This window comes from Scyliorhinus torazame, chromosome 1, assembly GCF_047496885.1.
Source record: "Scyliorhinus torazame isolate Kashiwa2021f chromosome 1, sScyTor2.1, whole genome shotgun sequence".
Classification (NCBI taxonomy): domain Eukaryota; kingdom Metazoa; phylum Chordata; class Chondrichthyes; order Carcharhiniformes; family Scyliorhinidae; genus Scyliorhinus; species Scyliorhinus torazame.
The window spans coordinates 415,070,051-415,087,562 of NC_092707.1; the positions used below are offsets into that span (position 1 = coordinate 415,070,051).

The 17,512-nt window shown below is 49.4% G+C and overlaps 1 protein-coding gene across 6 annotated transcripts in view; it reads right to left on the minus strand.

The window, feature by feature from the left end:
• Positions 1-15,020: 15,020 nt before the first annotated feature.
• LOC140428567 (stathmin-4-like) overlaps positions 15,021-17,512 on the minus strand; it is a 290,346-nt gene continuing 287,854 nt past the window's right edge. For 5 of the 6 annotated variants that reach the window (XM_072515218.1, XM_072515226.1, XM_072515200.1 and 2 more), the window contains exon 6: positions 15,021-15,419. In XM_072515218.1, the coding sequence (XP_072371319.1) occupies positions 15,360-15,419 (60 nt within the window). In that variant the 3' untranslated portion in view covers positions 15,021-15,359. The remainder of the gene's footprint in view (positions 15,420-17,512) is intronic. The other variant, XM_072515234.1, reaches the window with a different exon arrangement.

The window sequence follows — 17,512 nt, forward strand, 5'->3', positions numbered from 1 at the left end:
TGTATAAGATCTGTGTGTGTGTGTATGTGTGTGTTAGAGGGTGTATAACTTCTGTGTGTGTGTGTTAGAGGGTGTATGAGCTCTGTGTGTGTGTGTGTGTGTGTGTGTTAGAGGGTGTATAAGCTCTGTGTGTGTGTTCGAGGGTGTATACGCTCTATGTGCGTGTGTGTGTGTTAGAGGGTGCATAAGCTCTGTGTGTGTATGTGTGTGTGTGTGTGTGTTAAGAGGGTGTATACGCTGTGTGTGTGTGTGTTAGAGGGTGTCTAAGCTCTGTGTGTGTGTGTGTGTGTGTTAGAGGGTGTATAAGCTCTGTGTGTATGTGTGTTAGAGGGTGTATAAGCTGTGTGTGTGTTAGAGGGTGTATAAGCGCTGTGTGTGTGTGTGTGTTAGAGGGTGTATAAGCTGTGTGTGTGTGTTAGAGGGTGTATAAGCTCTGTGTGTGTGTGTGTGTTAGAGGGTGTATAAGCTGTGTGTGTGTGTTAGAGGGTGTATAAGCTGTGTGTGTGTGTTAGAGGGTGTATAAGCTGTGTGTGTGTGTTAGAGGGTTTATAAGCTCTGTGTGTGTGTGTGTTTGTGTGTTAGAGGGTGTATAAGCTCTGTGTGTGTGTGTGTGTGTGTGTGTGTTAGAGGGTGTATAAGCTGTGTGTGTGTGTTAGAGGGTGTATAAGCTGTGTGTGTGTGTTAGAGGGTGTATAAGCTCCGTGTGTGTGTGTGTGTTAGAGGGTGTATAAGCTGTGTGTGTGTGTTAGGCAGTATTGGGCAAGCTAATGGGGCTAAAGGTAGACAAGTCTCCTGGCCCTGATGGGATACATCCCAGAGTGTTAAAAGAGATGGCTAGGGAAATTGTAAACGCACTGGTGATAATTTATCAAAATTCACCAGAGGATTGGAAAGTTGCAAACGTGACACTACTGTTTAAAAAAGGAGGTCGGCAGAAAGCGGGTAATTATAGGCCGGTAAGCTTAATTTCGGTTGTAGGGAAAATGCTGGAATCTATCATTAAGGAGGAAATAGCGGGGCACCTGGAGGGAAATTGTCCCATTGGGCAGGCGCAGCATGGGTTCACAAAGGGTAGGTCGTGTCTGACTAATTTGGTAGAATTTTTTGAGGACGTTACCAGTGCAGTAGATAACGGGGAGCCAATGGATGTGGTATATCTGGATTTCCAGAAATCTTTTGACAAGGTGCCACACAAAAGGTTGCTGCATAAACTAAAGATGCATGGCATTGAGGGTAAAGTGGTAGCATGGGTAGAGGATTGGTTAACTAACAGAAAGCAGAGAGTGGGGATAAATGGGTGTTTCTCTGGTTGGCAACCTGTAACTAGTGGGGTCCCTCAAGGATCAGTGTTGGGCCCGCAGTTGTTCACAATTTACATAGATGATTTGGAGTTGGGGACCAAGTGCAATGTGTCAAAGTTTGCAGACGTACTAAGATGAGTGGTAAAGCAAAAAGGGCAGAGGATACCGGGAGTCTGCAGAAGGATTTGGATAGGTTAGGTGAATGGGTTAGAGTCTGGCAGATGGAATTCAATGTTGCCAAGTGCGAGGCTATCCATTTTGGTAGGAATAACAGCAGAATGGATTATTATTTAACGGTAAGATGTTAAAACATGCTGCTGTGCAGAGGGACCTGGGTGTGCTGGTGCACGAGTCGCAAAAAGTTGGTGTGCAGGTGCAACAGGTGATTAAGAAGGCTAATCGAGTTTTGTCTTTCATTGCTAGAGGGATGGAGTTCAAGACAAGGGAGGTTATGCTGCAATTGTATAGGGTGTTGGTGAGGCCACATCTGGAGTATTGTGTTCAGTTTTGGTCTCCTTACCTGAGAAAGGACATATTGGCACTGGAGGGAGTGCAGAGGAGATTCACTAGGTTGATCCCAGAGTTGAGGGGATTAGATTATGACGAGAGGTTGAGTAGACTGGGACTGTACTCATTGGAGTTTAGAAGGATGAGGGGGGATCTTATTGAAACATATAAAATTATGAAGGGAATAGATAGGATAGATGCGGGCAGGTTGTTTCCACTGGTCGGGGAAAGCAGAGCTAGGGGGCATAGCCTCAAAATAAGGGGAGGTAGATTTAGGACCGAGTTTAGGAGGAACTTCTTCACCCAAAGGGTTGTGAATCTCTGGAATTCCTTGCCCAGTGAAGCAGTTGAGGCTCCTTATTTAAATGTTTTTAAGAAAAGGATAGATGCCTTTCTAAAGAATAAAGGGATTCGGGGATATGGTGTACGGGCCGGAGGGTGGAGCTGAGTCTACAAAGATCAGCCATGATCTCATTAAATGGCGGAGCAGGCTCGAGGGGCCAGATGGCCTACTCCTGTTCCTAGTTCTTATGTTCTTATGTTAGAGGGTATAAAAGCTCTGTGTGTGTGTGTGTTTGTGATTGTTAGAGGGTGTATACGCTGTGTGTGTGTATTAGAGGGTGTATAAGCTCTGTGTGTGTGTGTGTGTGTGTGTGTGTGTGTGTTAGAGGGCGTATAAGCTCTGTGTGTGTGTGTGTTAGAGGGTGTATGAGCTCTGTGTGTGTGTGTGTGTGTGTTAGAGGGTGTGTACGCTCTGTGTGTCTGTGTTTATGTGTTAGAGGGTGTATGAGCTCTGTGTGTGTGTGTGTGTGTGTGTGTGTTAGAGGGTGTGTACGCTCTGTGTGTCTGTGTTTATGTGTTAGAGGGTGTATGAGCTCCGTGTGTGTGTGTGTGTGTTAGAGGGTGTGTACGCTCTGTGTGTGTGCGTGTGTGTTAGAGGGTGTATGAGCTCTGTGTGTGTGTGTGTGTTAGAGGGTGTGTACGCTCTGTGTGTGTGTGTGTGTGTTAGATTGTGTATGAGCTCTGTGTGTGTGTGTGTGTTAGTGGGTGTGTACGCTCTGTGTGTGTGTGTCTGTGTGTTAGAGGGTGTATGAGCTCTGTGTGTGTGTGTGTGTGTGTTAGAGGGTATATGAGCTCTGTGTGTGTGTGTGTGTGTGTTAGAGGGTGTATGAGCTCTGTGTGTGTGTGTTAGAGGGTGTATGAGCTCTGTGTGTGTGTGTGTTAGAGGGTGTATGAGCTGTGTGTGTGTGTGTGTGTGTTAGAGGGTGTATAAGCTCTGTGTGTGTGTGTTAGAGGGTGTATAAGCTCTGTGTGTGTGTGTGTGTGTTAGAGGGTGTATAAGCTCTGTGTGTGTGTGTGTCTGTGTGTTAGAGGGTGTATGAGCTCTGTGTGTGTGTGTGTGTGTTAGAGGGTGTATGAGCTCTGTGTGTGTTTGTGTGTTAGAGGGTGTATAAGCTCTGTGTGTGTGTGTGTGTTAGAGGGTGTATAAGCTCTGTGTGTGTGTGTCTGTGTGTTAGAGGGTGTATAAGCTGTGTGTGTGTGTGTTAGAGGGTGTATAAGCTCTGTGTGTGTGCGTGTGTTAGAGGGTGTATGAGGTCTGTGTGTGTGTGTGTTAGAGGGTGTGTACGCTCTGTGTGTGTATGTGTGTGTGTGTTAGAGGGTGTATGAGCTCTGTGTGTGTGTGCATGTGTTAGCGGGTGTATGAGCTCTGTGTGTGTGTGTGTGTGTGTTAGAGGGTGTATGAGCTCTGTGTGTGTGTGTGTGTTAGAGGGTGTGTACGCTCTGTGTGTCTGTGTTTATGTGTTAGAGGGTGTATGAGCTCTGTGTGTGTGTGTGTGTGTGTGTTAGAGGGTGTGTACGCTCTGTGTGTGTGTGTGTTTTAGAGGGTGTATGAGCTCTGTGTGTGTGTGTGTTAGAGGGTGTGTACGCTCTGTGTGTGTGTGTGTGTGTGTGTGTGTTAGATTGTGTATGAGCTCTGTGTGTGTGTGTGTGTGTTAGTGGGTGTGTACGCTCTGTGTGTGTGTGTGTGTGTGTGTTAGAGGGTGTGTACGCTCTGTGTGTCTGTGTTTATGTGTTAGAGGGTGTATGAGCTCTGTGTGTGTGTGTGTGTTAGAGGGTGTGTACGCTCTGTGTGTGTGTGTGTTTTAGAGGGTGTATGAGCTCTGTGTGTGTGTGTGTTAGAGGGTGTGTACGCTCTGTGTGTGTGTGTGTGTGTGTGTTAGGGTGTATGAGCTCTGTGTGTGTGTGTGTGTCTGTGTGTTAGAGGGTATATGAGCTCTGTGTGTGTGTTAGAGGGTGTATGAGCTCTGTGTGTGTGTGTTAGAGGGTGTATGAGCTCTGTGTGTGTGTGTGTGTGTGTGTTAGAGGGTGTATGAGCTCTGTGTGTGTGTGTGTTAGAGGGTGTATGAGCCGTGTGTGTGTGTGTGTGTGTGTGTGTGTTAGGGGGTGTATAAGCTCTGTGTGTGTGTGTCTGTGTGTTAGAGGGTGTATAAGCTGTGTGTGTGTGTGTTAGAGGGTGTATAAGCTCTGTGTGTGTGTGTGTGTTAGAGGGTGTATAAGCTCTGTGTGTGTGTGTCTGTGTGTTAGAGGGTGTATAAGCTGTGTGTGTGTGTGTTAGAGGGTGTATAAGCTCTGTGTGTGTGCGTGTGTTAGAGGGTGTATGAGGTCTGTGTGTGTGTGTGTTAGAGGGTGTGTACGCTCTGTGTGTGTATGTGTGTGTGTGTTAGAGGGTGTATGAGCTCTGTGTGTGTGTGCATGTGTTAGCGGGTGTATGAGCTCTGTGTGTGTGTGTGTGTGTGTTAGAGGGTGTATGAGCTCTGTGTGTGTGTGTGTGTTAGAGGGTGTGTACGCTCTGTGTGTCTGTGTTTATGTGTTAGAGGGTGTATGAGCTCTGTGTGTGTGTGTGTGTGTGTGTTAGAGGGTGTGTACGCTCTGTGTGTGTGTGTGTTTTAGAGGGTGTATGAGCTCTGTGTGTGTGTGTGTTAGAGGGTGTGTACGCTCTGTGTGTGTGTGTGTGGGTGTGTGTGTTAGATTGTGTATGAGCTCTGTGTGTGTGTGTGTGTGTTAGTGGGTGTGTACGCTCTGTGTGTGTGTGTGTGTGTGTGTTAGAGGGTGTGTACGCTCTGTGTGTCTGTGTTTATGTGTTAGAGGGTGTATGAGCTCTGTGTGTGTGTGTGTGTTAGAGGGTGTGTACGCTCTGTGTGTGTGTGTGTTTTAGAGGGTGTATGAGCTCTGTGTGTGTGTGTGTTAGAGGGTGTGTACGCTCTGTGTGTGTGTGTGTGTGTGTGTTAGGGTGTATGAGCTCTGTGTGTGTGTGTGTGTCTGTGTGTTAGAGGGTATATGAGCTCTGTGTGTGTGTTAGAGGGTGTATGAGCTCTGTGTGTGTGTGTTAGAGGGTGTATGAGCTCTGTGTGTGTGTGTGTGTGTGTGTTAGAGGGTGTATGAGCTCTGTGTGTGTGTGTGTTAGAGGGTGTATGAGCCGTGTGTGTGTGTGTGTGTGTGTGTGTGTTAGGGGGTGTATAAGCTCTGTGTGTGTGTGTCTGTGTGTTAGAGGGTGTATAAGCTGTGTGTGTGTGTGTTAGAGGGTGTATAAGCTCTGTGTGTGTGCGTGTGTTAGAGGGTGTATGAGGTCTGTGTGTGTGTGTGTTAGAGGGTGTGTACGCTCTGTGTGTGTATGTGTGTGTGTGTTAGAGGGTGTATGAGCTCTGTGTGTGTGTGCATGTGTTAGCGGGTGTATGAGCTCTGTGTGTGTGTGTGTGTGTGTTAGAGGGTGTATGAGCTCTGTGTGTGTGTGTGTGTGTGTGTGTTAGAGGGTGTGTACGCTCTGTGTGTCTGTGTTTATGTGTTAGAGGGTGTATGAGCTCTGTGTGTGTGTGTGTGTGTGTTAGAGGGTGTGTACGCTCTGTGTGTGTGTGTGTTTTAGAGGGTGTATGAGCTCTGTGTGTGTGTGTGTTAGAGGGTGTGTACGCTCTGTGTGTGTGTGTGTGTGTGTGTGTGTGTTAGATTGTGTATGAGCTCTGTGTGTGTGTGTTAGTGGGTGTGTACGCTCTGTGTGTGTGTGTGTGTGTGTGTTAGAGGGTGTGTACGCTCTGTGTGTCTGTGTTTATGTGTTAGAGGGTGTATGAGCTCTGTGTGTGTGTGTGTGTTAGAGGGTGTGTACGCTCTGTGTGTGTGTGTGTTTTAGAGGGTGTATGAGCTCTGTGTGTGTGTGTGTTAGAGGGTGTGTACGCTCTGTGTGTGTGTGTGTGTGTGTGTTAGGGTGTATGAGCTCTGTGTGTGTGTGTGTGTCTGTGTGTTAGAGGGTATATGAGCTCTGTGTGTGTGTTAGAGGGTGTATGAGCTCTGTGTGTGTGTGTTAGAGGGTGTACGAGCTCTGTGTGTGTGTGTGTGTGTTAGAGGGTGTATGAGCTCTGTGTGTGTGTGTGTTAGAGGGTGTATGAGCTGTGTGTGTGTGTGTGTGTGTGTGTGTGTGTGTGTTAGGGGGTGTATAAGCTCTGTGTGTATGTGTGTGTGTGTTAGAGGGTGTATAAGCTCTGTGTGTGTGTGTGTGTGTGTGTTAGAGGGTGTATAAGCTCTGTGTGTGTGTGTGTCTGTGTGTTAGAGGGTGTATGAGCTCTGTGTGTGTGTGTGTGTGTGTTAGAGGGTGTATGAGCTCTGTGTGTGTGTGTGTGTTAGAGGGTGTATAAGCTCTGTCTGTGTGTGTGTCTGTGTGTTAGAGGGTGTATGAGCTCTGTGTGTGTGTGTGTGTTAGAGGGTGTATGAGCTGTGTGTGTGTGTGTGTGTGTTAGAGGGTGTATGAGCTCTGTGTGTGTGTGTGTTAGAGGGTGTATGAGCTCTGTGTGTGTCTGTGTGTTAGAGAGTGATGCAGGTAGGGCAGTAGATGTTGTCTATATGGACTTCAGTAAGGCCTTTGACAAGGTCCCTCATGGTAGACTAGTACAAAAGGTGAAGTCACACGGGATCAGGGGTGAACTGGCAAGGTGGATACAGAACTGGCTAGGCCATAGAAGGCAGAGGGTAGCAATGGAGGGATGCTTTTCTAATTGGAGGGCTGTGACCAGTGGTGTTCCACAGGGATCAGTGCTGGGACCTTTGCTCTTTGTAGTATATATAAATGATTTGGAGGAAAATGTAACTGGTCTGATTAGTAAGTTTGCAGACGACACAAAGGTTGGTGGAATTGCGGATAGCGATGAGGACTGTCTGAGGATACAGCAGGATTTAGATTGTCTGGAGACTTGGGCGGAGAGATGGCAGATGGAGTTTAATCCGGACAAATGTGAGGGAATGCATTTTGGAAGGGCTAATGCAGGTAGGGAATATACAGTGAATGGTAGAACCCTCAAGAGTATTGAAAGTCAAAGAGATCTAGGAGTACAGGTCCACAGATCACTGAAAGGGGCTACACAGGTGGAGAAGGTAGTCAAGAAGGCATACGGCATGCTTGCCTTCATTGGCCGGGGCATTGAGTATAAGAATTGGCAAGTCATGTTGCAGCTGTATAGAACCTTAGTTAGGCCACACTTGGAGTATAGTGTTCAATTCTGGTCGCCACACTACCAGAAGGATGTGGAGGCTTTAGAGAGGGTGCAGAAGAGATTTACCAGAATGTTGCCTGGTATGGAGGGCATAAGCTATGAGGAGCGATTGAATAAACTCGGTTTGTTCTCACTGGAACGAAGGAGGTTGAGGGGCGACCTGATAGAGGTATACAAAATTATGAGGGGCATAGACAGAGTGGATAGTCAGAGGCTTTTCCCCAGGGTAGAGGGGTCAATTACTAGGGGGCATAGGTTTAAGGTGAGAGGGGCAAAGTTTAGAGTAGATGTACGAGGCAAGTTTTTTACGCAGAGGGTAGTGGGTGCCTGGAACTCACTACCGGAGGAGGTAGTGGAGGCAGGGACGATAGGGACATTTAAGGGGCATCTTGACAAATATATGAATAGGATGGGAATAGAAGGATACGGACCCAGGAAGTGTAGAAGATTGTAGTTTAGTCGGGCAGTATGGTCGGCACGGGCTTGGAGGGCCGAAGGGCCTGTTCCTGTGCTGTACATTTCTTTGTTCTTTGTTCTTTGTTGAGTGTATGAGCTCTGTGTGTGTGTGTGTTAGAGGGTGTATGAGCTCTGTGTGTGTCTGTGTGTTAGAGAGTGTATGAGCTCTGTGTGTGTGTGTGTTAGAGGGTGTATGAGCTCTGTGTGTGTGTGTGTTAGAGGGTGTATGAGCTCTGTGTGTGTGTGTGTTAGAGAGTGTATGAGCTCTGTGTGTGTGTGTGTGTGTCTGTGTGTTAGAGGGTATATGACCTCTGTGTGTGTGTGTGTTAGAGAGTGTATGAGCTCTGTGTGTGTGTGTGTGTGTCTGTGTGTTAGAGGGTGTATGAGCTCTGTGTGTGTGTGTGTGTTAACGGGGATGGTGCGTCAGTTGCTGATGGTGGTGAGGTTATGCGTGTGCGTGTGTGTGTGTGTGTGTGCACCCTCGGTCGGGGTGTCAGAACTCTGACTCCTCCGGAACAAACTACAAATTTCCACAGATTAGTTTATACCTTTACAGGCCGGGGCAGGAACAGGATCAGCGTTTCAGTGTTAACAACGAGTGGTCATTCCCCTTAGTAACAAGTATACTGCTTTGGATACTGTTGGGGGGGGGGGGGGGGGTGGGGGGACTTATCAGGGGTAAGCCATGGGGTGCAGGTCTCTGGCACAGAGTCTGTCCCTGTTGCTCAGAAGGGAACAAAGAACAAAGAACAATGAAATGTACAGCAGAGGAACAGGCCCTTCGGCCCTCTAAGCCCGTGCCGACCATGCTGCCCGACTAAACTACAATCTTCTACACTTCCTGGGTCCGTATCCCTCTATCCCCATCAGGGGAAGGGGGGAGAGGAGTAGAGCATTGGTCATTGGAGACTCCATAGTTAGGGGGATAGATAGGAGTTTCTGTGGGAATGAGAGAGACTCATGGTTGGTGTGTTGCCTCCCAGGTGCCAGGGTGCGTGATGTCTCGGATCGTGTTTTTGGGATCCTTGAGAGGGACGGGGAGCAGCCCCAAGTTGTGGTCCACATAGGTACCAACGACATAGGTAGGAAAAGGGATAGGGATGTAAGGCAGGAATTCAGGGAGCTAGGCTGGAAACTTAGATCTAGGACAGAGTTATTATCTCTGGGTTGTTACCCGTGCCACGTGATAGCGAGACGAGGAATAGGGAGAGAGAGCAGTTGAACGCGTGACTACAGGAATGGTGCAGGAGGGAGGGTTTCAGATTTCTGGACAATTGGGGCTCATTCTGGGGTCGGTGGGACCTCTACAAACGGGATGGTCTGCACCTGGACCAGAGGGGTACCAATATCCTGGGGGGGGGGGGAATTTGCGAATGCTCTTCGGGAGGGTTTAAACTAGTTCAGCAGGGACTTGGGAACCTGAATTGTAGCTCCAGTATACAGGAGGTTGAGAGCAGTGAGGTCATGAGTAAGGTTTCAAAGTTGCAGGAGTGTACCGGCAGGCAGGAAGGAGGTTTAAAGTGTGTCTTCTTCAATGCCAGGAGCATCCGGAATAAGGTGGGTGAACTTGCGGCATGGGTTGGTACCTGGGACTTAGATGTTGTGGCCATTTCGGAGACATGGATAGAGCAGGGACAGGAATGGTTGTTGCAGGTGCCGGGGTTTAGATATTTCAATAAGCTCAGGGAAGGTGGTAAAAGAGGGGGGGGGGTGGCATTGTTAGTCAAGGACAGTATTACAGTGGCAGAAAGGACGTTTGATGAGGACTCGTCCAGTGAGGTAGTATGGGCTGAGGTTAGAAACAGGAAAGGAGAGGTCACCCTGTTAGGGGTTTTCTATAGGCCTCCAAAAAGTTCCAGAGATGTAGAGGAAAGGATTAAAAAGATGATTCTGGATAGGAGCGAAAGCAACAGAGTAGTTGTTATGGGGGACTTTAACTTTCCAAATATTGACTGGAAACGCTACAGTTCGAGTACTTTAGATGGGTCTGTTTTTGTCCAATGTGTGCAGGAGGGTTTCCTGACACAGTATGTAGGTAGGCCAACGAGAGGCGAGGCCATATTGGATTTGGTACTGGGTAATGAACCAGGACAGATGTTAGATTTGGAGGTAGGTGAGCACTTTGGTGATAGTGACCACAATTCGATTAAGTTTACTTTAGTGATGGAAAGGGATAGGTATATACCGCAGTGCAAGAGTTATATTTGGGGGAAAGGCAATTATGATGCGATGAGGCAAGACTTAGGATGCATCGGATGGAGAGGAAAACTGCAGGGGATGGGCACAATGGAAATGTGGAGCTTGTTCAAGGAACAGCTACTGCGTGTCCTTGATAAGTATGTACCTGTCAGGCAGCGAGGAAGTGGTCGAGCAAGGGAACCATGGTTTACTAAAGCAGTCGAAACACTTGTCAAGAGGAAGAAGGAGGCTTACGTAAAGGTGAGACATGAAGGTTCAGTTAGGGCGCTCGAGAGTTACAAGTTAGCTAGGAAGGACCTAAAGAGAGAGCTAAGAAGAGCCAGGAGGGGACATGAGAAGTCTTTGGCAGGTCGGATCAAGGATAACCCTAAAGCTTTCTATAGACATGTCAGGAATAAACGAACGACTAGGGTAAGAGTAGGGCCAGTCAAGGACAGTAGTGGGAAGTTGTGCTTGGAGTCCGAGGAGATAGGAGAGGTGTTAAATGAATATTTTTTGTCAGTATTCACACAGGAAAAAGACAATGTTGTCGAGGAGAATACTGAGATTCAGGCTACTCGACTAGAAGGGCTTGAGGTTCATAAGGAGGAGGTGTTAGCAATTCTGGAAAGTGTGAAAATAGATAAGTCCCGTGGGCCGGATGGGATTTATCCTAGGATTCTCTGGGAAGCTAGGGAGGAGATTGCTGAGCCTTTGGATTTGATCTTTAAGTCTTCTTTGTCTACAGGAATAGTGCCAGAAGACTGGAGGATAGCAAATGTTGTCCTCTTGTTCAAGAAGGGGAGTAGAGACAACCCCGGTAACTATAGACCAGTGAGCCTTACTTCTGTTGTGGGCAAAATCTTGGAAAGGTTTCTAAGAGATAGGATGTATAATCATCTGGAAAGGAATAATTTGATTAGAGATAGTCAACACGGTTTTGTGAAGGGTAGGTCGTGCCTCACAAACCTTATTGAGTTATTTGAGAAGGTGACCAAACAGGTGGATGAGGGTAAAGCAGTTGATGTGGTGTATATGGATTTCAGTAAAGCATTTGATAAGGTTCCCACGGTAGGCTACTTCAGAAAATACGGAGGCATGGGATTCAGGGTGATTTAGCAGTTTCGATCAGAAATTGGCTAGCTGGAAGAAGACAAAGGGTGGTGGTTGATGGGAAATGTTCAGACTGGAGTCCAGTTAGTAGTGGTGTACCACAAGGATCTGTTTTGGGGCCACTGCTGTTTGTCATTTTTATAAATGACCTGGAGGAGGGCGTCGAAGCATGGGTGAGTAAATTTGAAAAGAAATGAAAATGAAAATCGCTTATTGTCACAAGTATGCTTCAAATGAAGTAACTGTGAAAAACCCCAAGTCGCCACATTCCGGCGCCTGTTCGAGGTGGCTGGTACGGGAATTGAACTGTGCTGCTGGCCTGCCTTGGTCTGCTTTCAAAGCCAGCGATTTAGCCCTGTGCTAAACCAGCCCCTGGCATTTGCAGATGACACTAATGTCGGTGGAGTTGTGGACAGTGCGGAAGGATGTTACAAGTTACAGAGGGACATAGATAAGCTGCAGCGCTGGGCTGAGAGGTGGCAAATGGAGTTTAATGCAGAAAAGTGTGAGGTGATTCATTTTGGAAGGAATAACAGGAAGACAGAGTACTGGGCTAATGGTAAGATTCTTGGCAGTGTGGATGAGCAGAGAGATCTCGGTGTCCATGTACATAGATCCCTGAAAGTTGCCACCCAGGTTGAGAGGGTTGTTAAGAAGGCGTACTGTGTGTTAGCTTTTATTGGTAGAGGGATTGAGTTTCGGAGCCATGAAGTCATGTTGCAGCTGTACAAAACTCTGGTGCGGCCGCATTTGGAATATTGCGTGCAATTCTGGTCGCCGCATTATAGGAAGGATGTGGAAGCATTGGAAAGGGTGCAGAGGAGATTTACCAGAATGTTGCCTGGTATGGAGGGAAGATCTTATGAGGAAAGGCTGAGGGACTTGAGGCTGTTTTTGTTAGAGAGAAGAAGGTTAAGAGGTGACTTAATTGAGGCATACAAGATGATCAGAGGATTGGATAGGATGGACAGTGAGAGCCTTTTTCCTCAGAAGGTGATGTCTAGCACGAGGGGACATCGCTTTAAGTAGAGGGGAGATAGATATAGGACAGATGTCAGAGGTAGGTTCTTTACTCAGAGAGTAGTAAGGGTGTGGAATGCCCTGCCTGTAACAGTAGTGGACTCGCCAACACTAAGGACATTCAAATGGTCATTGGATAAACATATGGATGATAATGGAATAGTGTCGATGGGCTTTAGAGTGGTTTCACAGGTCGGCGCAACATCGAGGGCCGAAGGGCCTGTACTGCGCTGTTATGTTCTATGTTCTATGTTCTATGAGATGAGGGAGTAGCGTGGGCCGTGGTATTACAGTTATTGGGGACAGTGCGAGGGGACAATACTGATTCAGACTATTGATGAAATATATCCCGTCAAAGTGGTGATGTAATAATGAAGAGTTAGCATGATTGGAGTGACTGGATTCAGCAGCTGCTGAGTGAGGTTTGAAGATGTGTTCCCTCAATGAGGAGGCTGGGCCGTGCGGCCGTTTCCCTTTAAATGTCACCCTCGTAGCGTGTTCCCACCTCTAGCCCGTGTCCAGCTTCACGTAATAAACATGCAACTGGTGTCAGGGCCAATGAGAGCTTTACTCCTTTTTAAAAATCACTTTGCATCAATACTGCCAACACTGGGAGGGGTCGGGAAATAACCCAGACAATTCCAGGCTGGGGGTGTGTGTGTGGGGGGAAGAGTGGGGGGGAGTGTGTGGGGGGAGTGTGTGGGGGGAGTGTGTGGGGGGAGTGTGTGGGGGGAGTGTGTGGGGGGAGTGTGTGGGGGGAGTGTGTGGGGGGAGTGTGTGGGGGGAGTGTGTGGGGGGAGTGTGTGGGGGGAGTGTGTGGGGGGAGTTGGTTTCAGGGTGTGTGGTAAACCACTGTTGCACCTGTATTAGGTGATGTAAGGTAGGACCTGTACTCCAGGTTCGCCGGTAGTCCCTGCCTGCTGGCTCCGCCCAGTAGGCGGAGTATAAATATGCGTGTCCTCCATTCAGCAGCCATTTTGCCAGCTGCTGTGGGAGGCCACACATCTTCGAGCAATAAAGCCTGAGTTGTATCCAACTCTAGTCTTTGTTCAATTGATCGTGCCTCAATTTATTGCTCTAAGATTTTCTAAAAGATGGACCTCCGAATCAAACCAGATCGCCAGCAGCTGGATCCGCAATCAAGCGACGCCGAAAAGGACTTTATCACTGGCGAGCTTGCTTCGAGGCGTACATCAACTCAGCTCCCAGCCCTGTTCTGGAGGCTCAGAAGATACAGATCCTGGGCGTCATTCTCCGACCCCCCGCCGGGTCGGAGAATGGCCGTTGGCCGCCGTGAATCCCGCCCCCGCCCCCGCCGAAGTCTCCGGTACCGGAGATTGGGCGGGGGCGGGAATCAGGCCGCGCCGGTTGGCGGGACCCCCCGCTCAATACTCCGGCCCGGATGGGCCGAAGTCCCGCCCAGAAATTGCCTGTCCCGCCGGCGTAAATTAAACCTGGTATTTACCGGCGGGACCAGGCGGCGTGGGCGGGCTCCGGGGTCCTGGGGGGGGGGCGCGCCGGGCGATCTGACCCCGGGGGGTGCCCCCACGGTGGCCTGGCCTGCGATCGGGGCCCACCGATCCGCGGGCGGGCCTGTGCCGTGGGGGCACTCTTTCCCTTCCGCCTCCGCAACGGTCTCCACCATGACGGAGGCGGAAGATACTCTCCCTACTGCGCATGCGCGGGAAACTTTCAGCGGCCGCTGATGCTCCCACGCATGCGCCGGGAAACTGTCAGCGGCCGCTGACGCTCCCGCGCATGTGCCGCATTTTTGTGCCAGCTGGCGGGGCAACGAACGCCATTTGCGCCAGCTGGCGGGGCGGAAATCCCTCCGGCGCCAGCCTAGCCCCGACATTGAGGGGCTAGGCCGCCAAAGATGCAGAGCATTCCGCACCTTTGGGGCGGCGCGATGCTCGTCTGATTGGCGCCAATTTGGGCGCCAGTCGGCGGACATCGCGCCGTTGGGGGAGAATTTCGCCCCTGTTCTCTCAAGGTTGAGCTTCAACGTGTTTCCGCTGATCCAGGACATCCCGAATTAATGTGTGGTAGCGAGTGTGTTGGGGGAGTGTGTGGTGGAGTGGGGAGCGGGGGGGCGGGTGTGTTGGGGGAGTGTGTGGGGAGTGTGTGGGGGGGTCAGTGTGTTGGGGGAGTGTTTTGGGGGGATGCGGGGGGGTCAGTGTGTTGGGGGAGTGTGTGGGGGGGTGAAGGGAGCAGGGGGTCAGTGTGTTGGGGGAGTGTGTTGGGGGAGTGTGTGAGGGGTGTAGGGAGAGGGGGGGTCAGTGTATTGGGGAAGTGTGTGGGGGGATGGGGAGCGGGGGGGGCGAGTGTGTTGGGAGAGTGTGTGTGGGGGGTGGGGAGCGGGGGGGTCAGTGTGTTGGGGGAGTGTGTGGGGGGTGGAGAGCGGGGGGTCAGTGTGTGGGGGGGTGGAGAACGGGGGGTCAGTGTGTGGGGGGGGTGTTGGGGGTGTGGGGAGCGGGGGGTCAGTGTGTGGGGGGTGGAGAGCGGGGGGGTCAGTGTGAGGGTGGACATGTTTGTGTGTCAGAGGCTGTATGTGCAGTGTGTCTGGCCGAGGAGGTTATATTTTTTAAAACATTTCTATCTTGGCAGCGTGGGGTGAAATAAAAGTGAATATTCGAATATACAAATGTACAGAGTGAGCATTGAGACAGACGGGATGAAGGAATTGGGAGTGGGATTTTTGATATTAAAACCTTTCTTTGTGTCGTTAAGCTCAGTGTAAACAGAGAAATTACAGAGCGGAACAGTTTACTTAGGACTGTGTGAAATGTGTGCTTTACTCCAGCCTTGTTGCTTTTTAAAAAGATGCAGTTTCAGCGTGAATAGAAAACCCTTTTGAATCATCGGTGTGTATATTGATCAGAGAGACTGAACGAGAGACAGGGCCGAGACCAGAGCAGTGTGTTTTTATTCAGGATTGGGATGTGCTGCACACAATAACTGAATGTATTGTCAATCCCTAATTGCCCTTGAGATGATCATTGAGGATTGGGCAATAAATACAGACCTTGTCAGCAGAACTCCCATTCCGAGGATGAAGAATAGAAACTGAGACAGATCAGACCTGCACAAGCTGAAAGAATGGGATAGATGTTTTGTTTACATTTCTCTGCTAACGGAGTTTCCTCCCATCCCAAACAAGCTACAATTTTTATCTTCTGATCAAATATTTACAAATAAATCCTTCATGGGGTTGCTCAAACAGCAGCCGGTCCAAATCCAGGAACCTCTATCTCGATGCATTGACTCTCAGTCTTTTATTTTCTCGGACCTCCTCTGCACGCCTGTCCTGGAATAAAATAACCAGCTATTAGAGACTTCATCAAAACTTGCAGCCCATGGTTAGATACAGAATCAAGCTCCCTCCACACTGTCCCCATCAAACACTCCCAGGACAGGTATAGCACGGGGTTAGATGGAGAGTAAAGCTCCCTCTCCACTGTCCCCATCAAACACTCCCAGGACAGGGACAGCACGGGGTTAGATACAGAGTAAAGCTCCCTCTACACTGACCCCATCAAACACTCCCAGGACAGGTACAGCACGGGGTTAGATACAGAGTAAAGCTCCCTCTCCACTGTCCCCATCAAACACTCCCAAGACAGGGACAGCACGGGGTTAGATACAGAGTAAAGCTCCCTCCACACTGTCCCCATCAAACACTCCCAGGACAGGGACAGCACGGGGTTAGATACAGAGTAAAGCTCCCTCTACACTGACCCCATCAAACACTCCCAAGACAGGGACAGCACGGGGTTAGATACAGAGTAAAGCTCCCTCGACACTGACCCCATCAAACACTCCCAAGACAGGGACAGCACGGGGTTAGATACAGAGTAAATCTCCCTCCACACTGTCCCCATCAAACACTCCCGGGAGAGGTACAGCACGGGGTTAGATACAGAGTAAAGCTCCCTCTCCACTGACCCTTTCAAACACTCCCAGGACAGGTACAGCACAGGGTTAGATACAGAGTAAAGCTCCCTCTACACTGTCCCCATCGGACACTCCCAGGACAGGTACAGCACGGGGTTAGATATAGTGTACAGCTCCCTCGCCACTGTCCCCATCAAACACTCCCACGACAGGTACAGCACGGGGTTAGATACAGAGTAAAGCGCCCTCTACACTGTCCCCATCAAACACTCCCAGGACTGGTACAGCACGGGGTTAGATACAGAGTAAAGCTCCCTGTACACTGTCCCCATCAAACACTCCCAGGACAGGTACAGCACGGGGTTAGATACAGAATAAAGCGTCCTCGACACTGTCCCCATCAAACACTCCCAGGACAGGTACAGCAAGGGGTTACATACAGAGTAAAGCTCCCTCTACGCTGTCCCCATCAAACACTCCCAGGACTGGTACAGCACGGGGTTAGATACAGAGTAAAGCTCCCTGTACACTGTCCCCATCAAACACTCCCAGGACAGGTACAGCACGGGGTTAGATACAGAATAAAGCGTCCTCGACACTGTCCCCATCAAACACTCCCAGGACAGGTACAGCACGGGGTTAGATACAGAATAAAGCGTCCTCGACACTGTCCCCATCCAACACTCCCAGGACAGGTACAGCAAGGGGTTAGATAAAGAGTAAAAGCTCCCTCTACACCATCCCGGTCAAACACTCCCAGGACAGGTACAGCACGGGGTTAGATACAGAGTAAAGCTCCCTCTACACTGTCCCCATCAAACACTCCCAGGACAGGTACAGCACGGGGTTACATACAGAGTAAAGCTCCCTCTACGCTGTCCCCATCAAACACTCCCAGGACAGGTACAGCACGGGGTTAGATACAGAATAAAGCGTCCTCGACACTGTCCCCATCAAACACTCCCAGGACAGGTACAGCACAGGGTTAGATACAGAGTGAAGCTCCCTCTACACTGTCCCCATCAAACACTCCCAGGACAGATACAGCACGGGGTTAGATACAGAGTAAAGCTCCCTCTACACTGTCCCCATCAAACACTCCCAGGACAGGTACAGCACGGGGTTAGATACAGAGTAAAGCTCCCTCCACACTGTCCCCAACAAACAATCCCAGGACAGGTACAGCACGGGGTTAGATACAGAGTAAAGCTCCCTCTACACTATCACAGTCATACACATAAGCAGGCACAGCACCTATTAGCTGTTGAGAACATCCCCCTCATCATGTCTCTCGGTCTACTACAAGTTAAACTATTTACTAACACGTGCAATTGTACTTTTGCTATTTCCTTCCATGGATGCTCGTCAAACATCCTCTGGAAGTCGATCTGAATATTGTGAATGAAACCTTCTCATTCCCCTGGCTCGTGATGTTTTTCTATATATAAACCATGATTCCCAATTCCGTGCTGAACACTCCCTGTTCCCCTGCCAGTGCACAGGCTG